The 15,077-nt window shown below is 52.3% G+C and overlaps 7 protein-coding genes across 7 annotated transcripts; 3 read left to right on the top strand and 4 right to left on the bottom strand.

Moving 5' to 3' along the window:
- Positions 1–137: 137 nt before the first annotated feature.
- On the bottom strand, positions 138–1,669 carry SMAC4_00252 (uncharacterized protein; the record flags this gene model as incomplete). The annotated part of the gene is made up of 1 exon (XM_003351662.2): positions 138–1,669. One exon carries the CDS (start codon positions 1,667–1,669, stop codon positions 683–685), a length of 987 nt encoding a protein of 328 aa, XP_003351710.1. The 3' UTR covers positions 138–682.
- Positions 1,670–3,019: 1,350 nt separating this feature from the next.
- SMAC4_00251 (uncharacterized protein) lies at positions 3,020–5,589 on the bottom strand (the record flags this gene model as incomplete). The annotated part of the gene is made up of 2 exons (XM_003351661.2): positions 3,403–5,589; positions 3,020–3,321 (listed from the first exon to the last, which is right to left on the bottom strand). Exons 1-2 carry the CDS (start codon positions 3,860–3,862, stop codon positions 3,020–3,022), a joined length of 762 nt encoding a protein of 253 aa, XP_003351709.1. The 5' UTR covers positions 3,863–5,589.
- Positions 5,590–6,065: 476 nt separating this feature from the next.
- SMAC4_00250 (uncharacterized protein) lies at positions 6,066–7,677 on the top strand. The gene is made up of 2 exons (XM_003351660.2): positions 6,066–7,255; positions 7,323–7,677. Exons 1-2 carry the CDS (start codon positions 6,206–6,208, stop codon positions 7,581–7,583), a joined length of 1,311 nt encoding a protein of 436 aa, XP_003351708.2. The 5' UTR covers positions 6,066–6,205; the 3' UTR covers positions 7,584–7,677.
- A 437-nt stretch (positions 7,678–8,114) lies between these two features.
- SMAC4_00249 (uncharacterized protein) lies at positions 8,115–9,822 on the top strand. Its single transcript, XM_003351659.2, has 2 exons — positions 8,115–8,964; positions 9,029–9,822. The coding sequence occupies exons 1-2, from the start codon at positions 8,363–8,365 to the stop codon at positions 9,477–9,479; spliced, it is 1,053 nt and encodes a 350-aa protein (XP_003351707.1). The 5' UTR covers positions 8,115–8,362; the 3' UTR covers positions 9,480–9,822.
- A 291-nt stretch (positions 9,823–10,113) lies between these two features.
- SMAC4_00248 (40S ribosomal protein uS19) lies at positions 10,114–11,478 on the top strand. Its single transcript, XM_003351658.2, has 4 exons — positions 10,114–10,197; positions 10,388–10,464; positions 10,792–11,088; positions 11,147–11,478. Exons 1-4 carry the CDS (start codon positions 10,183–10,185, stop codon positions 11,214–11,216), a joined length of 459 nt encoding a protein of 152 aa, XP_003351706.1. The 5' UTR covers positions 10,114–10,182; the 3' UTR covers positions 11,217–11,478.
- Positions 11,479–11,836: 358 nt separating this feature from the next.
- Positions 11,837–13,187, bottom strand: SMAC4_00247 (uncharacterized protein; the record flags this gene model as incomplete). The annotated part of the gene is made up of 2 exons (XM_003351657.1): positions 11,837–12,844; positions 13,158–13,187. The coding sequence occupies 2 exons, from the start codon at positions 13,185–13,187 to the stop codon at positions 11,837–11,839; spliced, it is 1,038 nt and encodes a 345-aa protein (XP_003351705.1).
- Positions 13,188–13,376: 189 nt separating this feature from the next.
- On the bottom strand, positions 13,377–14,879 carry SMAC4_00246 (uncharacterized protein). Its single transcript, XM_003351656.2, has 3 exons — positions 14,418–14,879; positions 14,062–14,309; positions 13,377–13,661 (listed from the first exon to the last, which is right to left on the bottom strand). Exons 1-3 carry the CDS (start codon positions 14,589–14,591, stop codon positions 13,523–13,525), a joined length of 561 nt encoding a protein of 186 aa, XP_003351704.1. The 5' UTR covers positions 14,592–14,879; the 3' UTR covers positions 13,377–13,522.
- Between the last annotated feature and the right edge of the window lie 198 nt (positions 14,880–15,077).

Below are 15,077 nucleotides of genomic sequence, written 5' to 3'. Positions count from 1 at the left end.
CCAGTTCTTCCTTCTTTTCACCCATCGGCGTGTCAGAAAATTTTTGTGTCACGAGGGAACTAGTAAATCATGCAATACGAAACTCGAGCAAATGTGGTAGGAAACACCATAGCACAACCTCTTAAAGATATAGCACTAAGTTATGATAGTGTCGTTCTGAGAAGGACATCGAATCCCTGAGTCCAAGCCAAACACGCCACACTCGATGCAAAGCGGCTAATCAAGTCGTCCTTCTCTTTCATGTCAAACCCAAATTTCTGACCATCCGCTGGCCTAGGTAGCTACTGCCTTTTCGCTTCTTGCCATTAAGCATGATTAATCTCAACCTTCCAGGCTCCTCAGTGCGTAAACCACACATGCAACCAACTCCAACCGCTTAAATGCTCATCCTGACTCCAAAACACCTTCCCTCGCTGTTCCAATCATCCACCAGTGCCCCTGATCACCTCCTTTTGCCTGTTAAGCCAAAGCAAACGGTGAAAAGCCAAGTCAAGAAGCTTAGGCAAAACAATAACAATACCAGAAATCCCAGTAAAGGATAGTCTCCATGGTAGACATCCGTCAAAACAAACTATCGCAAGCCAACAACAGCTCCGAACTCCTCAAGGCACATGCTTCCGACCGGCTATCTCGCAAGAGACTTGGCGATATCTCCAAGAACCATAGCTTGCATCTTTGAACCCTAGTCGACACGGATGTCGTTCAATACCATGTGCTCCATCTCAATAGCTTGGCGAGTGCTTGGGCGTCCGGTTTTCTCGACGAAAGTCTTACTCATCGTCATATGCAGGCCCGGCGGCAGGCGATTCTGGCTGGTTTCGGTGGATTGATAGATCCGGATCTCTTCAAGGATGAGGCGGATGTTGTTTTCCGCAAAGCGAGCAAGCTCCGTCGCGGGCTTGCGACGGGTGGGATCAGCGTTGGTGCTCGGGGTAACCTTGGCCGGCTCGAACACAGCCCAGAGCATGATGGTCCCATGGCGGAGAGTGGCCTCCTTGAAGGCGAGAAGGCGCTCCCAGCAGTCGACATCTGCCATGAGAGCGGGATTCTGAGCAGCATACGCCTGGCCGGCCCAAGTAACCAGTTGAAAGAGATAGGCCAGGTCCAGCGGCGAGAGAGAACGAATGAAATCCAACTGGCGACTGTGAACTTCAAGCACGGACTCATCACCGTCGAGTTGCTGGGCCGTTGTCTTGTCGGCCGGTTCCATCCACTCCGACATCACATCCGCCGCACAGTCTGCCAGTCGATCCACCAACTTGAAAGCCTCTTTGACGCGGGCCATCAGAATATCCCGCTCGACTTTCGGAAGGTCGAGGAATGCGCCTGTGATAGAGAAAACGCTGTCGATCTTGTTGCGCAGCGGCTGTCCTTCACTCAAAAGAGTCTCGGTACGGCTTGTGCGGATGTCGAGCTCGTGAAGGATGTCGAAAGACTTGGAGTACAGGTACTCACGCTCGACCGAGTGTGAAGAGCAGATGGCACCGCGAGGAGGAATCAACGAGGAATCGCCGCCGGTGTATGTCTTGACAGCGTTCTTGACGATGGAACGCTCGTGCCTAACGATGAGCTCGTGGACCGCCTTGCTGGTACGCATCATGGCGGTGATGTCCTTAAGCTTGCTGAAGCCGGCAACGGCGAGGAGAATGTCGTCGTGAAGAGTCGGCATCTTGTTGACTGATGTTTTGTTCAGTGATGGTTGAAGATCGAGTGTTGTGTCGAGGCTGCTCTGGGTTTGGAATATTCCTGGAGAACCAGTGGTTGCTGAAGGGAGAAGAAGAATCGATGCCAATAGAGGTCCAGAGGAGGGAATAAATAGGGTGCGAGTAATGGAATAAAATGAGGCGCTGGCGACACCAAGGTTCTAAGATCCAAAAGTGAATTGTGTTTAAGTGAAGCTGTATCCAAGCGAGTGTAGCGTGAAGGGTTAAAAGTCGATCATGTTGGGCCGTCAAGGTTTATCTGCTGGTGAATATATAAGACCCCGTGAAGAGGAGCAGGAACCTGAGTAGGGGAAAGAACTGGCGGTGGTGAAGATGAGCGAGGAAGTAGTGGCAGGGGTCTAGTCTAAGGTTGCCCATGACGATTGGTACATGAGACGAATTGGGGACCTTGACGGCCACTGCCAGTCATGATAAGTGTTTTGGGTCCTTGGGGTGTCCAACAAGGTCCTCATTCGTCGGCAGGCACAACCTATGAAACTGGGGTGGAACGACCTGGAATCCCGCCTTTGAGGGGAACAACCTCTAGATAGATATGGGCCACGATGAGTGACTCGCCTACCCAATGTGAACCCTACCATGTTACTCCATGCATCCCTTCTCCTCTGACTGAGCGGCAATAGGCTGGTAAAGAAAAGTTCGGCACATCATTGCGCGAATCTTTCTTTCAATGCACCCTTATAGGCAGAAGGCTGGCCATCAAGGTTGCTGGTGGAGCCTTTCATTGTGGAGAGGTGAATGTCATGTCGACATCTTCGGGACGGAAAGTGATGGTGTCATGCTCGGACGGCTTGGACAGGTTTGGGTGACGAGCACGCCATGGTTTTAGCGACGTACTAGGGCGAGAGGTTGATGTATGCGTGAATGTCCTTGTTCCGTTCCTTATTGTTCTTCAGTTCATGCGCCTGAACCTCAACACCACCACAAGTTCTCGCGATTCTCCCGCTCCATCAAATCTTCCGTTGATGAACATAGACATGTTTACGCATGAGCCACCATTAGCCACCCTAACGCACCCGCTGAGTATCGAGCCCATCTCACAGAGTGGCCAAGGCAGGTACGCGTACGCCAATTCCACTACGCCTTTCGATCTTTCCAGCATTGATGCTCCAAATACAGGTGTCGCAAAAAGAAATATGGTGTTCAGAGCCATCCGTGACTGTAGCTGGCGGTAACCCATAGGCCTTAAAACAACCACCAACGCCATGTGATGCGGTAAAATGTGTCTTATTCCTTTCTTCCGCCTATCGATACATGTACTCGGGCGAAAAGGCTGTCCGTTATGGCGCCACGATATCCTACGCCGAGTGCTTTGTCACTGTGAGTCGCTTCCCCGCCAGTGACATTATCTTCTCGATCAGGGTTCTTTCCTCGTCAAGCTTGGCGATGTCGTCGGAGCCTCCTATGCTAATACCGCCGACGAGAATGTTGGGAACCGTCCTTCTTCCTGTCCTCTCGCCGAGCTCAGCCTGGATTCCGGGGCCCAACGGGTGTTGGTCCAGTTCGACGACGAAGGGCGCAGGGTCGATCTGGTATTCACCCAGCAAAAGATTCTTCGCTTTCTTTGAGTAAGGGCAATAGCTTTTGGAGAAAATGATGACTGATAGCAACATGGTTAGCGCTAATTCTTCTGGACGATGGAATCGTACAATGGTCGCAAAAACGTAACGCCCTGACTTACTTGGTGACTTCTTGAGAATGTTCCTAAGTTCCTCCAGGACCGCGTGGTGCTCCTCGGTCTCGCTGGACTCCTCTCCCTTGGAAAGATGGTTCTGTCCGTGAGCCGAGCTGCCAACGCCAACGATATCTTCGGGGTCGTCGGGCTTGTTGGGGGCCTTTGCATTAGCGTTGTTCTTTGCCATCTGCTCTGCTTTCCTGAGGCGTTCCTGCATAGCCTTGGCCACAATCGCATCGTCCTCGTCAATCTCCATCTTATGTGGGTTCACCACCGCTTGTCCCCTCCTACTGCCGCCGCCTATCCTCGTCCCTTCCATTGCATTTTTCGTCTTCTGGTAAAAGTCTTGGATCGAACGCGGATCGGGCTCTTGGGCATGGCGAGCACGTGAGGTGAAGAAGAGCAACGTAATGAAGCCGGCTAAGGCGATGTAGAGCAGTGCCCTCATGCGTCGTTGGGAAGGCATGGCGGGTGGATATAAATGCTAAAACCGAGAGGTTAAGGATGGTATAGCAAAGGCGTTGCAACGGGACTGATCGGCCGAAATAAGGGATGGCGCCCAGTTAAGGGTGTGGTGACGATAGCGTAAATATTGTTTGATTCAACAATGGAGAAAAGCGCAGAGATAGGGCATTCTTCGCGGGTTCAGGAGAGGTCGCGCCGCAGCTCAGGTATGCTATGTGCGTATATTTCCGAAGGACAAATGAGCTGCTTATGCTGAGTCTGCTTGCTTTCGACGACAAATACAGTATACGGACGATGGGGTAACTGGAAAAAGTCGCGGCGCGTTCGTGGTATGGGACGTCCGGACTGAAGGAGCTGGATCGAAGCTGGGGACGAGAGAATGTCGTCGGAAAGGAGCTTCGATAGGCGTTCGGTTTCCAGGCAGCGCAGCACCGCGGGGAGGAGCGGAGAGAAAAGAAGAGGAGAGAGACTGGAGAAAAGTGGAAGTTTTGAACGGCAACGGAGGCGGAGATGGCGACCGACGGGGACCTCGCAGAAGTTGTACCTAGCACGCTCTGGTAGCGCGACATGGAAATTGGGACTTTGGAGGAGTTCCCGCTGTAATTCCCCCGTCAAGCCCGTCACGAGCCCGTAACCACCGGCCGCCGAAAGGAGCTAGGGAACGCCCTGCATTTTGGTGGCCCTCATTTTCACAGTGCGCAATTGGTCTTCTGATCACCTGCTTGACTGGGAGTTCTGTCCTTGCCGAGGCATCGCTGCTCGTCCACTTCAAGATCCAGGACAATCCGAGGTCAAATCGAGCATGAAAAAGTGGAAAACGAAAGACCTCATTGTAATGATGAGACATCGAATTGAATCATAATACAGTTTGAAGACGTTGAAATCGATGGCAGGTGCTGACATGGCAGGAACGACTGCCCGAGTGCAGTAAATTGAAGCCGGTGCCTGATAGAGGGGACAGAATGGGTATTAAAACTGTGCTGAAATGTTCCCCGCGTGCCGATCATGCACACTATCGTTCCGCTGCAGGGGAAAGTACGACAGACTGGGATTGTCGGCCTGGGGATGGTTTATTTTCAGAAAGAAGCCCCGAGCATCTTGATCCCTTTCCATGCTCACTTTGGACACGAACTCCAAATTCCATGGCTCTGTATCGCTGGGTACCTTTTTTCAATGTCAGGACTCTGAACCGTGATTAGCCGACCGAGAAAGCTTGTAAAAAAGCTTATGTGGTCTCAAAAGCTTGCTTGATCAAAGCAGGGAACGAAGAAGGGCTCTCCCGGGATTCTCTCCTATGCTTCGATTTTTCATACACACACCATGGGGATTTTGGATTGGACTTCTCAGAAGACAATACTGATACTCATGAGGCGAAGCAGTAATATAATACAAATATCAGCCTCAACATGGGAATGACTGAGAGAGCAAACATTGCCCATTTACCAGAACGGAAACCGCAGCAAATCTCCGCCGTCTTGGTGATACGTCATTGGGCATCGTACGGGCTAACAGCTGCCCGTTTACCTCTTGAGCCAACTTGCCAAGGCCTGTGTATAAAATAATACTGCAACATCAAACCAATGTTTAAAATTCTTCCGACTTCTTCTCTCCTGTTTTACTAATCATCCAGAAAACATGCTTTATAATCAAAAAGACCAATCATTGTTCGGAAACCCCATCAAGTTCCTTGCATACACCGGATCCTGAAAGCAACGCAACTTGAGTTACGCGAGAACATCATGATCATGGTTTACTTATCATGGATTGAGACACTCGACTTGAGACCGCGAACTTGAGAGATGCAAGTGTTTACACCCGAAAGACTCCCGTCCAAAGGGGTCGGCACTTGAACACAAATGGACGAACCATGCTGTTATACAGCCTTAAAAACCGGCAAAACCGATGAGGACTTATATCAACAACATAGGTACAGAGCAAGAAGCAAGAACTGGGCCATGTACTTCGTTGTGATAGCTGCCTTTGATTCTTGTCAGCATGTTGTATTTCTAAGCGAGCCTTCCTCAACTACAAACAACGACATATGAGGATGCCCAGCTGATGTGTGCTTACAAATTGTATACGTGCTGTCAATGCTGGATGAAGAAGAACATGATCACGCAATTCCGAATCCTCTTACATACCTAGAAGAGAAGGATAAGTATGGCTGGAAGGAACAGTTCAAACCCATAAGTTATCAACTCAGGTCAAGCCTTCTGTTCTGAACCATCATCTTGCTTCATCCAAAAGTTAATTACCTATAAAGGATCAACATAACAACTACTATTGTTTCATTGACCACACAACAAAGAACTTCCTCGTTTTGAAACCAAACACATCAACAACCATGGCAACCACCACCACCACCCCGCTCCCAGCCGGCATCCCCTCAACCCACCCAGCCGTAGTCATCACCGCCCCCCGTGCGCCCCTCTCCATCCTCCAGCGGCCCACCGAACCCCCTGGGCCGGGTGAAGCCCTGGTCCACATAGAATGGACCTCTTCCACTCCCCTCGACCTACACCAAGCCGATGGCAGTCTTCTCATCGACCCCCCACACGTCGGCGGTTCCAGCTTCGGGGGCACCGTCCTCGCCCTCGGCCCCGTCGATGCCAACAGCACCACCGCCGCCGCTGCTCACAGCAAGCTGAGTGTCGGCGACCAAGTATTCGGCATGGCCTGGCGGGAGTCTCGCGAGCGCGGATTCCAGACGTTCATCACTGCGCCGACTTACCTGATGAGTAAATTGCCTAAGGGGACGACGATGCAAGAGGCTGTGACGGTGTCGACGAACTTGGTGACGGTTTTGCATACGTTTACCAAGGATTTGGAGTTGGAGATGCCGCAGTGGTTTGTTGATTCTTCCCCCTCTTCTTCCAATGCAAAGAAGCATACATCGAAAGGGGATAAGGGGGACAAGAAGCAATGGATCCTAGTCTGGGGTGCGGCAAGCAGTGTAGGCCAATACGCCTTGCAGGTGTTGAAGAATTGGGGGTATCGCAATGTGATTGCTGTCGCGAGCAAAAGACATCATCAGGATCTGTTGACGCTGGGGGCGGCGGTTTGTTTTGATTATGCACAGGAAGATGTGACGGATTTGATCCGGAGCCATGTAGTGGCGGCTGCTGCTGCGTCATCGGCGTCGTCGTCGTCTCCAGATAATGATGCAGCAATCCCGTTGGTGCTCGATTGTATCGGTTCGTTGGAGGGGTCGTTGAGACCGCTGACTAGGCTGGCGGAGAAGGGAACGAAGGTGGCTGTTATGTTGCCAGTTATCAACAAGCATGCTACTGAGGATGAGCCGCCGGAGTATGAGATGGATGCTACCAAGGTTCTGGAGGGAGAATGGAAGGATGGAGTTGTTTTGAGGGGAGTGAGGACCCATCACTATACTTATGTGAGTTCCCCTCGGTGAAAAATCTCCCAGTTATATGCTCCAGGAAGTTCGCTGACACCAATGATAGAACGAGTTCATGAAGAATCACGCTCAACCAGACATTGTCCCGGCTTTGCTGGAGCAGGGGGTGGTCAAGCCGAACAAGCAGAGAATTGTTGAAGGCGCCACATTGCTCGAGCGCGCTACAAATGCTCTCAAAATCCTTAGGGATAGAGCACAGTCGGGCGAAAAGCTTGTATGGAGGGTTGATGAAAAGTCGGCTCGTGAGCTGTTCCCGGATCTCCTCGTCTCGAAGGCTGATCCCACAAAAGCCGGCACCATCATCTAAACCGCCAACAATACTCTGCTTCCTGACCTAGGACCAATACATTAGCAGGACTTCTTACTGGGGCTAATTGAATAGAAAGCATATGTCAGTCCCTCACTCTTTGACAACTTCCCCATTGTGAGATCTTAAAGCCCCATCACAGGGCATGACTTGAGAGTGTTTGCCTACATCTATGATACTAGATAATACCTAGGCGGTCATTATTTTTGCAAACTTTATGACGGTTGCTTTCAACCCGGAACAGAGAAAGCCCGGTCTTGAAGTAGTCTGAGTATTGGGCCAAGAGCACTTAATATGGCCCATCATCTTCAGTGATTCCTCCAATCGAGGCGATGTTTCGTGACCGGGTAGAGGAACCAGCAAGAGCAGATATCAGGAAACAAAAGCCTCGGATCCAATTGCCGGGAATCAATTCAGCGTAGTCTCGAGGTGGATCGACTCAGGAGCTCGATGAGCAATTTGCGGGGTAGTAGCATTGATGTTCCGGCTGTTTCAAGCCGTATTAGGAAATATGATGAGCTCCTTCCGGGAATTTCGTATCCTGAAGAAACAAACGAGACATTGAAGGACCGATTCCCGCAGAGTACGCCCCTTCACGATGCCACCTAAAATCCCATCAATCAGGCAGGGGTGAAACCCAGCCTAGGGAGCATGGCGATGTCATCGTCGCTTGACGGCGATGGTTTTCTTTAAAAGATAGGCATGTCCACCTTGGCGTCTCTAGGAAACAGTCAAGCTGTTGCTCAACAGGACCCAGGCTTTCACGGCTGAACACCAACATGCTTCTTTCGGTGCTGTCGGCCGTCCTCGGCCTTTCAGCCTCAGCTGCTGCTGCCCTCACCTACAAAGGTGTTGACTGGTCGTCTGTGGCGGTGGAAGAGAAGACCGGCGTCTCTTACAAGAATGTGAACGGTGGTGCCCAGCCCATCGAGCAGATCCTGCGAGACAGCGGCGTCAACACGGTCCGTCAACGGGTATGGGTAAATCCATCCGGAGGCACATACAACATGGCCTATAACATCAACCTGGCCAAGAGGGCGAAGAACGCTGGGCTTGGTGTTTATGTTGACTTCCACTTCAGTGACACTTGGGCGGACCCGGCGCACCAGTCGATTCCTTCGGGATGGCCAACTGCCATTGACGACCTGGCTTGGAAGCTGTACAACTACACACTCGATGCGTCGAACCAGTTTCAGGATAACGGTATCCAGCCAACCATCATGTCCATCGGCAACGAAATTACCGGCGGTCTCCTTTGGCCAACGGGAGGCACTTCCTCGTGGCATAACATCGCGCGCTTGCTCCACTCGGCATCTGCCGGTATCAAGGACTCGAGGCTGAGCCCCAAGCCCAAGATCATGATCCATCTTGATAACGGATGGTAAGTTTTCGTGCTGTTTGACAGCCGCATGCTGTATAAGGCTAACTCTGTTCAACAACGACAGGAACTGGAACACCCAGAATAACTGGTACACAAATGTGTTGAAGCAAGGGCCCCTGGTTTCTTCGGACTATGACATGATGGGGGTCTCCTTCTACCCCTTCTACTCGGCCTCGGCGACTCTGGCGTCCTTGAAGTCGAGCTTGACAAACATGGCCAACAAATGGGGCAAGGAGCTCGTCGTTGCTGAGACCGACTGGCCAATCTCTTGCCCCAACCCAGCCTATGCGTTCCCGTCAGACGCCAAGAGCATTCCCTTCACGGCCGCGGGACAGTCGCAGTGGATCAAGGCCATCGCAGACGTGGTAGCTTCGGTGCACAAGGGCAATGGGCTGTTCTATTGGGAGCCCGCTTGGATTCATAATGCCAACTTGGGCTCGTCGTGTGCGAATAACTGCATGTTCTCGAACTCGGGGCAGGCGTTGTCCAGTCTGTCAGTGTTCCGTAACATCTGAGGGCGAGCGGTGAGGGTAAAAGGGATAGCGAAGAGATTTATATGTCCAGATGTGTTAGATATTATGGAGTCACATGATGACGCTAGTTGCCTCCAAAACACCACGGTGTAAAAAGAGGATATAAGGGAATCCATGACTAACGAAACTGTTGTGCTCAAAGTGTATGAGGCCAAGGGTGAAAATGAACTTTGAATTAGTAGAGTTGACTCTGAGGAAAAGAAAGACGGTGGCTTGCTGGAGAGTGGCAGAATGTGTAGTCACCCGTTGACTGGTTCGTAGCGAAATGACACAGCAACATGTCTAAAGTGACGATGCTTCATCCGCCAGTCGCGACGGAGACCGCGTCACCGTGGTGTGTACCGTGATGGCTCGCGCCTCTTGTTTAAGAGGTAATGCGCCACAGGCTGGCTCATGCATGCACTGCCAAAACCTTGGTTGCCAAGCCACAGGTGCAGCTCCAGCCACAGAACACACCAGTTGCGCAGGGGCGGGGCTGTTGAGGGCACAGAGCCCTACGAATTTTCCCTGGTGGGTCCTACGGGCAGACGTGCACCGCCCACCCGCCCGTGCCACTGGCTGGAGGTTTTGCTTGCTGTGAGGGCCGGAATCCTAAATCCACTGCCATCATCGCGACAGTCAGATTTTCGCTCTTCGATACCCCGACGAACAGCGAAATCGTGATCACCAACCACCTACCGCAAAGATGGCTGACGAATACGTACGTGCCCTTCATTTCATGATAACGATATGATGCTACATACGTACCATCATGTTGCCCTCCCCAGCGGACGGTGGCCATGATCGAATTGGCCTCCCGACGACGACAACCACACACCCACAAAAATGCACATCCTTAGGATGAGAATGACAAAGAAGGGAGAACGAAAGACTGACCTCGCACGCTGCAGAACGCCGAGGAGGCCGCTGAGCTCAAGAAGAAGAGAACCTTCCGCAAGTTCTCTTACAGGGGTATCGATCTCGATGCGTAGGTTCACCCGTTTTCTCGCCATGATGAAGTTATTCCAGAATCCGGAGAGAGCAAGCCATCAGCCAGACAGCCAGCCAGACGACCGAACCGAACCGACGGAGGATCTCACGAGATATTTCGAAACAGACGCGCGACGTCATTTCGACAACGAGAAGAGAAGGGAAAGGGGGAAGCGGCGACTCGACAACGACTACTGGGGGAATTGGCAGTTCTGGGATGACTCGACCGGCTTGCTCGACTTTGGATGGGAATATATCTTTGGCGCTCGCAATGCGCCATGACACATGAAAGCAACATGTGCTGACAGCAACCTCTTCTGTGCAGTCTCCTCGACCTTGGCTCCGATGAGCTCCGCGATGTCGTTCACGCCCGTGCTCGTCGCAGGATCAACCGCGGCCTCAAGCGCAAGCCCATGGGCTTGATCAAGAAGCTCCGCAAGGCTAAGCAGGAGGCTAAGCCCAACGAGAAGCCCGACCTCGTCAAGACCCACCTCCGTGACATGATCGTTGTCCCCGAGATGATTGGCAGCGTCATCGGCATCTACTCCGGCAAGGAGTTCAACCAGGTTGAGATCAAGCCTGAGATGGTTGGCCACTACCTCGCTGAGTTCTCTATCTCCTAGTAAGTACTCCCCACCGCCTGAAGAGCTGGGAGACATGTGTACTGACCCCCATTACAGCAAGCCCGTCAAGCACGGTCGCCCCGGTATCGGTGCTACCCACTCTTCTCGTTTCATTCCTCTCAAGTAAATGCTCTGGGAAATGGGTGGTACTTGCATTCTGTCTCAAATCATGGGTTCGGCGAATACGGACGCGGGTTTGCTCATTTGTTTATGGCATGGACAAAAGTGCCAGGGGCTATCTTAGTTTTGACGAGATAGTGCAAACGAGTAATGACGAGTGCAACGTTCTAGGTGATCACACACATAGCTCTCGTCCGCGGATTCCTTGACTAGACTTGCTGAATGAAGAGAAACAATGAAAACAGAACGCCCCTTGTTCATCGTGTACCAATCGGGCATGACCAAACTATAAAACTGCTTATGACGCTTCTAAAGCATGAGACCTGGCCTTAGCCTTACTACCATCCCGCTGATTGATCATTTTTAGTATCAACATCAAGACTTCACCATCAACCGATACACACATACACCATTACGTACGCGCCATCTGAGTAACCTTCACCTCCCAGGGACACAAGCCAGACAAATCAAACCAAAGCCATCCGCAGCACACCAACGCTTCCTTTTCAATCACAGGACAAGCCCTCAACGGTCCAGACCTGCGAGACACTCCGCGCAATCCAACAAACACTCCCTGCAACTCCTCAAACACGCAAACACTCCCCCAAAAAATCGACGCGCCGCCCTTCACAGCACGCCGCAATAATAGCCTATAAACGTATCCCTGCACGTCGCACATTCACACACGAACCCCTTTTCCCTCTTCCCATAATCCCACGTCAACTGCTCGCCCTCCTTGATATCCTTCTTGGCCTGCACGCAAATGTGTTTGGGTTTCACGAAGTGAGCCAGCCCCGAGGCACCGATACGCCACTCGCAATTTGGGCCGCGCTCGATGCGCTTACGCGTCACATAGGTGGAGGAGGATTGAGGAGGGGTGCAACAGTGGTTGATGAGGGAGCCGAGGAGGTAAATGCAGGCGTCGGAGTTTGTTTTGGTCGACAGGGCTGTTGGAGTTGTTGTTGTTGATACGGGTGTCAGGTTGCTGGTGGTGGTGGCGGCTGCTGTTGTTGGTAATATCGGCACCGAGACCGGTGGTGGTGGTGGTGGTGATGGGAGATGAGGAATGTTAGATGTTGCTGGAACAGTGGCTGTCCGTTTCGCCTGAAAAGCATAATGCTTGAAGAAATCCAGACAAGCCTTCTGTCGGTCCTCCTCCGTCGGTTTGGCAATGAGCATCTCCCTCACGCCCGCCACGTACGTCTCGTACTCCTCTTGCGTGATGGTCGAGCCGGCGAAGCGGCCGTGCATGAGGTTCTTGCCGAAGAACTTCTTCATTGATCCCGCAACGTCGGGCTCAGCGGACTCGGCAGAGAAGATGGGGTTGGCTTCGTCCCAGGAGGCGGGCGGGAACCCGTTGCGGGCGGCAAGTAAGGGGAAAGCGAGCGTGACGACGTCTTGGCCGCCGTCGGCGAGGGCAGCCTTGTAGGCCTGGTACTGGCTGTGCATCAGGGAGGCGTCGGCTGAGAATTTTTCGTTGAAGAGGGCTGTCATGAGAGGAGCCTCGTGGAAGATGAATTCGTCTTTGGTGAGGTCGCGGGCGGCGAAGAGGCCGTAGCCTACGCCTGCGCTCACCAGGCCAATGCGGACAGCTGGGGCATCCTTGGGCGCATTACGGAGGAACTTGGCTGGCAGCTGTGCGAGTGAGATGATGGATGGTGTTAGTCATGTCAATAAAGTTGAGTAAGAAGCAGGCCGATGTTATCATGGAGTTGATGGAGCGTGGGTACAATTTTGTTAGGAGACTACACAACGAGAGTAACGGTTGAGTTCTTGGCAGTGGAAATTAAGCATGTGATGATGCCTAGGATGTTGACACGATTGAAATTTTCAACATGCCTTGGCTTGCTTCGCAGCATCGAATCCTTCGTCTTCGTTAGAGGTCTTTGTTGTTTGTTTCTTTGGTCGATGAGTGCTCGCCATACTGGTGTCAGCTTTGAGCCCTGACCTGAGAAACCAGTAAGACGATTGTGCGCATGAACAAGTCTAGCTGGGTCGCGTGCGCACAACCCAGGCGGATCGATGAGTAACTCCCGCGCGGTGACTCGAAGGTTGAGAAGAAGAGAAGAAGCAACCGGCTAGGGTTTGAATGCGATCAATTCCGACAGAAGAGCACGGAAGAAAGAAAGAGTAAAAAAACCTGTGATGTTTCGGCAATTGACGTTGGTGGGTTGATGATGATTCCTGGTGTGCGACTATGTACACGTATGAGGAAGGTAACTTTCTGAAAATGTTGCCACAAACGGCCCCTTGTCAATAAAACGGGAAGGAGGAGTCTAACGTCTAACGTAAATACGATGGGAGGAAGTAGTGCTAGTTGGCCGCCGCCGCCAGCTTCTTCGCCTTACGCTCCTCTTCGTCAAGGTGCTGCTTCCTGTAGACCTCGACAACCTTGTCCATACGGATATAAGTACCGGCCGGGACATTGCGAGCGCTACCGTGCTGCAAGAGCCTGTCACGTGGTCAGCTTGTAGGTCGCACCCGATGGTATCTTGTGGGATGTGAAGCAGAAAAGCAAGGATGAGAAGCACGGAGGTCGATGGCAAGCTGTCAATCCATTCTGCGACTGCCTGCGCATTGGAACGAGTCGAAGACACACGAAGCATTGATGGCGTCCAATACCATAAGGACAACATCTTGTTGCCTAGCCCGAACCACAAGCTCCGAAGAGCTCTCCCATCTTGTGTAACAGCAGCCATGACCTATCGTATGTGAAAATGGGTGGAATGCCATTGGGATTGTGGTGTTGCGCAATGTTGGATATGTGAGAAAGATGAAGCACATCTTGGGTCGCAAGGCTTGCCCGTCCACATTTGGAGCCTCGTAACGAGAAATTGGAATTGATAACGTACTCTGGATACTTCATCTCGTAGTGTCCGCTCCTCAGGTTGTCGGCATAGTAGAAGAGGTGCTTGTCGTGAGCAGCCTGCTCGATGGCGGCCGTCATAAGAGCGTTCTTGTCGGCCAACGCCTCTGAGTGCTCCTCCCACTTCTGCAACCAACTGGTAATCTTGTTTGGCTGTCCGTCCTTGCCCGGCCGAGAGAAGTAGTAGAGCGCACCGAATGCGGGGATGGCGCCGAATATCACGTAGAAGGCACTCTGTAACCAGTAGGTTAGCCTCCAAGTTGATATGACGATATGTTCCCCCATTCCTCCAGCTATAACACGAAGGTGGCCCTGTTCCCCACACTGTATTTATGAACGTACTCCAAGCTCCTCGTTGACAGAGTGGTGGTGATGGTGCTCCTCATGGCCGGCAGAGCTGTGGGCATGGTTGGCCGAGTGATCGTGGCTGTCGGAGGCATACCTCCTCGTGTTGCGCACACAAGGGACCCGAACCTGGCGGGCGACCCTCGAGGCTCCCAGTCTGAAGGAAGACATGGCTGTCGTCGACTTATATCGTGTAATTGACAAGTGCGGAGCGCGAGTCGTGCGTCGACGGGGATAGTGGACCCTTTCTCTCCTCCTGGCGGAGTGACCCCGGGATCCTCCTTTCTGCGGGGAGATGCGATAAGAAACGTTGACCTTGAGACGGTCTCGGGAGAAAGCGTGGTGATTGCGCAAACCAGAGTATGCGCCGGTTGATAGTATCGAGACTCAGCCTTTCGGGCTTTGAAGAGACCAGGCGCAAGCTGCAAACCAGATCGTCGTCACGACTGGTAGGTAGCTTGGCGGGCAGAAGGTACGGTACGGGTGTACCGCAGCCCCGATTGCTAGGTCATATCTGCACGTGATTTGAGATGCGGTCCGAAAGTCAAGCCAAGGAGGCCCTTGCCTTCGAAGACAGTTCCCGCGATGCCAAGATCCTATCTCAGCGCTCCCAGGCTTGGAGCCACGCTGTCGGGATGGAGGCTCACAGAAGCCTTC

The sequence above is a fragment of the Sordaria macrospora genome, chromosome 1 (genome assembly GCF_033870435.1).
Source record: "Sordaria macrospora chromosome 1, complete sequence".
In the NCBI taxonomy this organism is placed as follows: Eukaryota; Fungi; Ascomycota; class Sordariomycetes; order Sordariales; family Sordariaceae; genus Sordaria; species Sordaria macrospora.
The sequence above is the reverse complement of the archived record's forward strand: the minus strand, read 5'-3'. Positions and strand labels throughout refer to the sequence as shown.

Coding starts and splice junctions, on each gene's coding strand:
- SMAC4_00250 (XM_003351660.2), top strand. CDS start 6,206: ATGGCAACCACCACCACCACCCCGCTCCCAGCCGGCATCCCCTCAACC. Junction 7,256..7,322: donor GGACCCATCACTATACTTAT/GTGAGTTCCCCT, acceptor CACCAATGATAG/AACGAGTTCATGAAGAATCA.
- SMAC4_00249 (XM_003351659.2), top strand. CDS start 8,363: ATGCTTCTTTCGGTGCTGTCGGCCGTCCTCGGCCTTTCAGCCTCAGCT. Junction 8,965..9,028: donor ATCCATCTTGATAACGGATG/GTAAGTTTTCGT, acceptor CAACAACGACAG/GAACTGGAACACCCAGAATA.
- SMAC4_00248 (XM_003351658.2), top strand. Junction 10,465..10,791: donor AGGGGTATCGATCTCGATGC/GTAGGTTCACCC, acceptor TCTTCTGTGCAG/TCTCCTCGACCTTGGCTCCG. Junction 11,089..11,146: donor GCTGAGTTCTCTATCTCCTA/GTAAGTACTCCC, acceptor CCCCCATTACAG/CAAGCCCGTCAAGCACGGTC.
- SMAC4_00246 (XM_003351656.2), bottom strand. CDS start 14,591: ATGTCTTCCTTCAGACTGGGAGCCTCGAGGGTCGCCCGCCAGGTTCGG. Junction 14,310..14,417: donor CTGTCAACGAGGAGCTTGGA/GTACGTTCATAA, acceptor TACTGGTTACAG/AGTGCCTTCTACGTGATATT. Junction 13,662..14,061: donor TACGAGATGAAGTATCCAGA/GTACGTTATCAA, acceptor ACCACGTGACAG/GCTCTTGCAGCACGGTAGCG.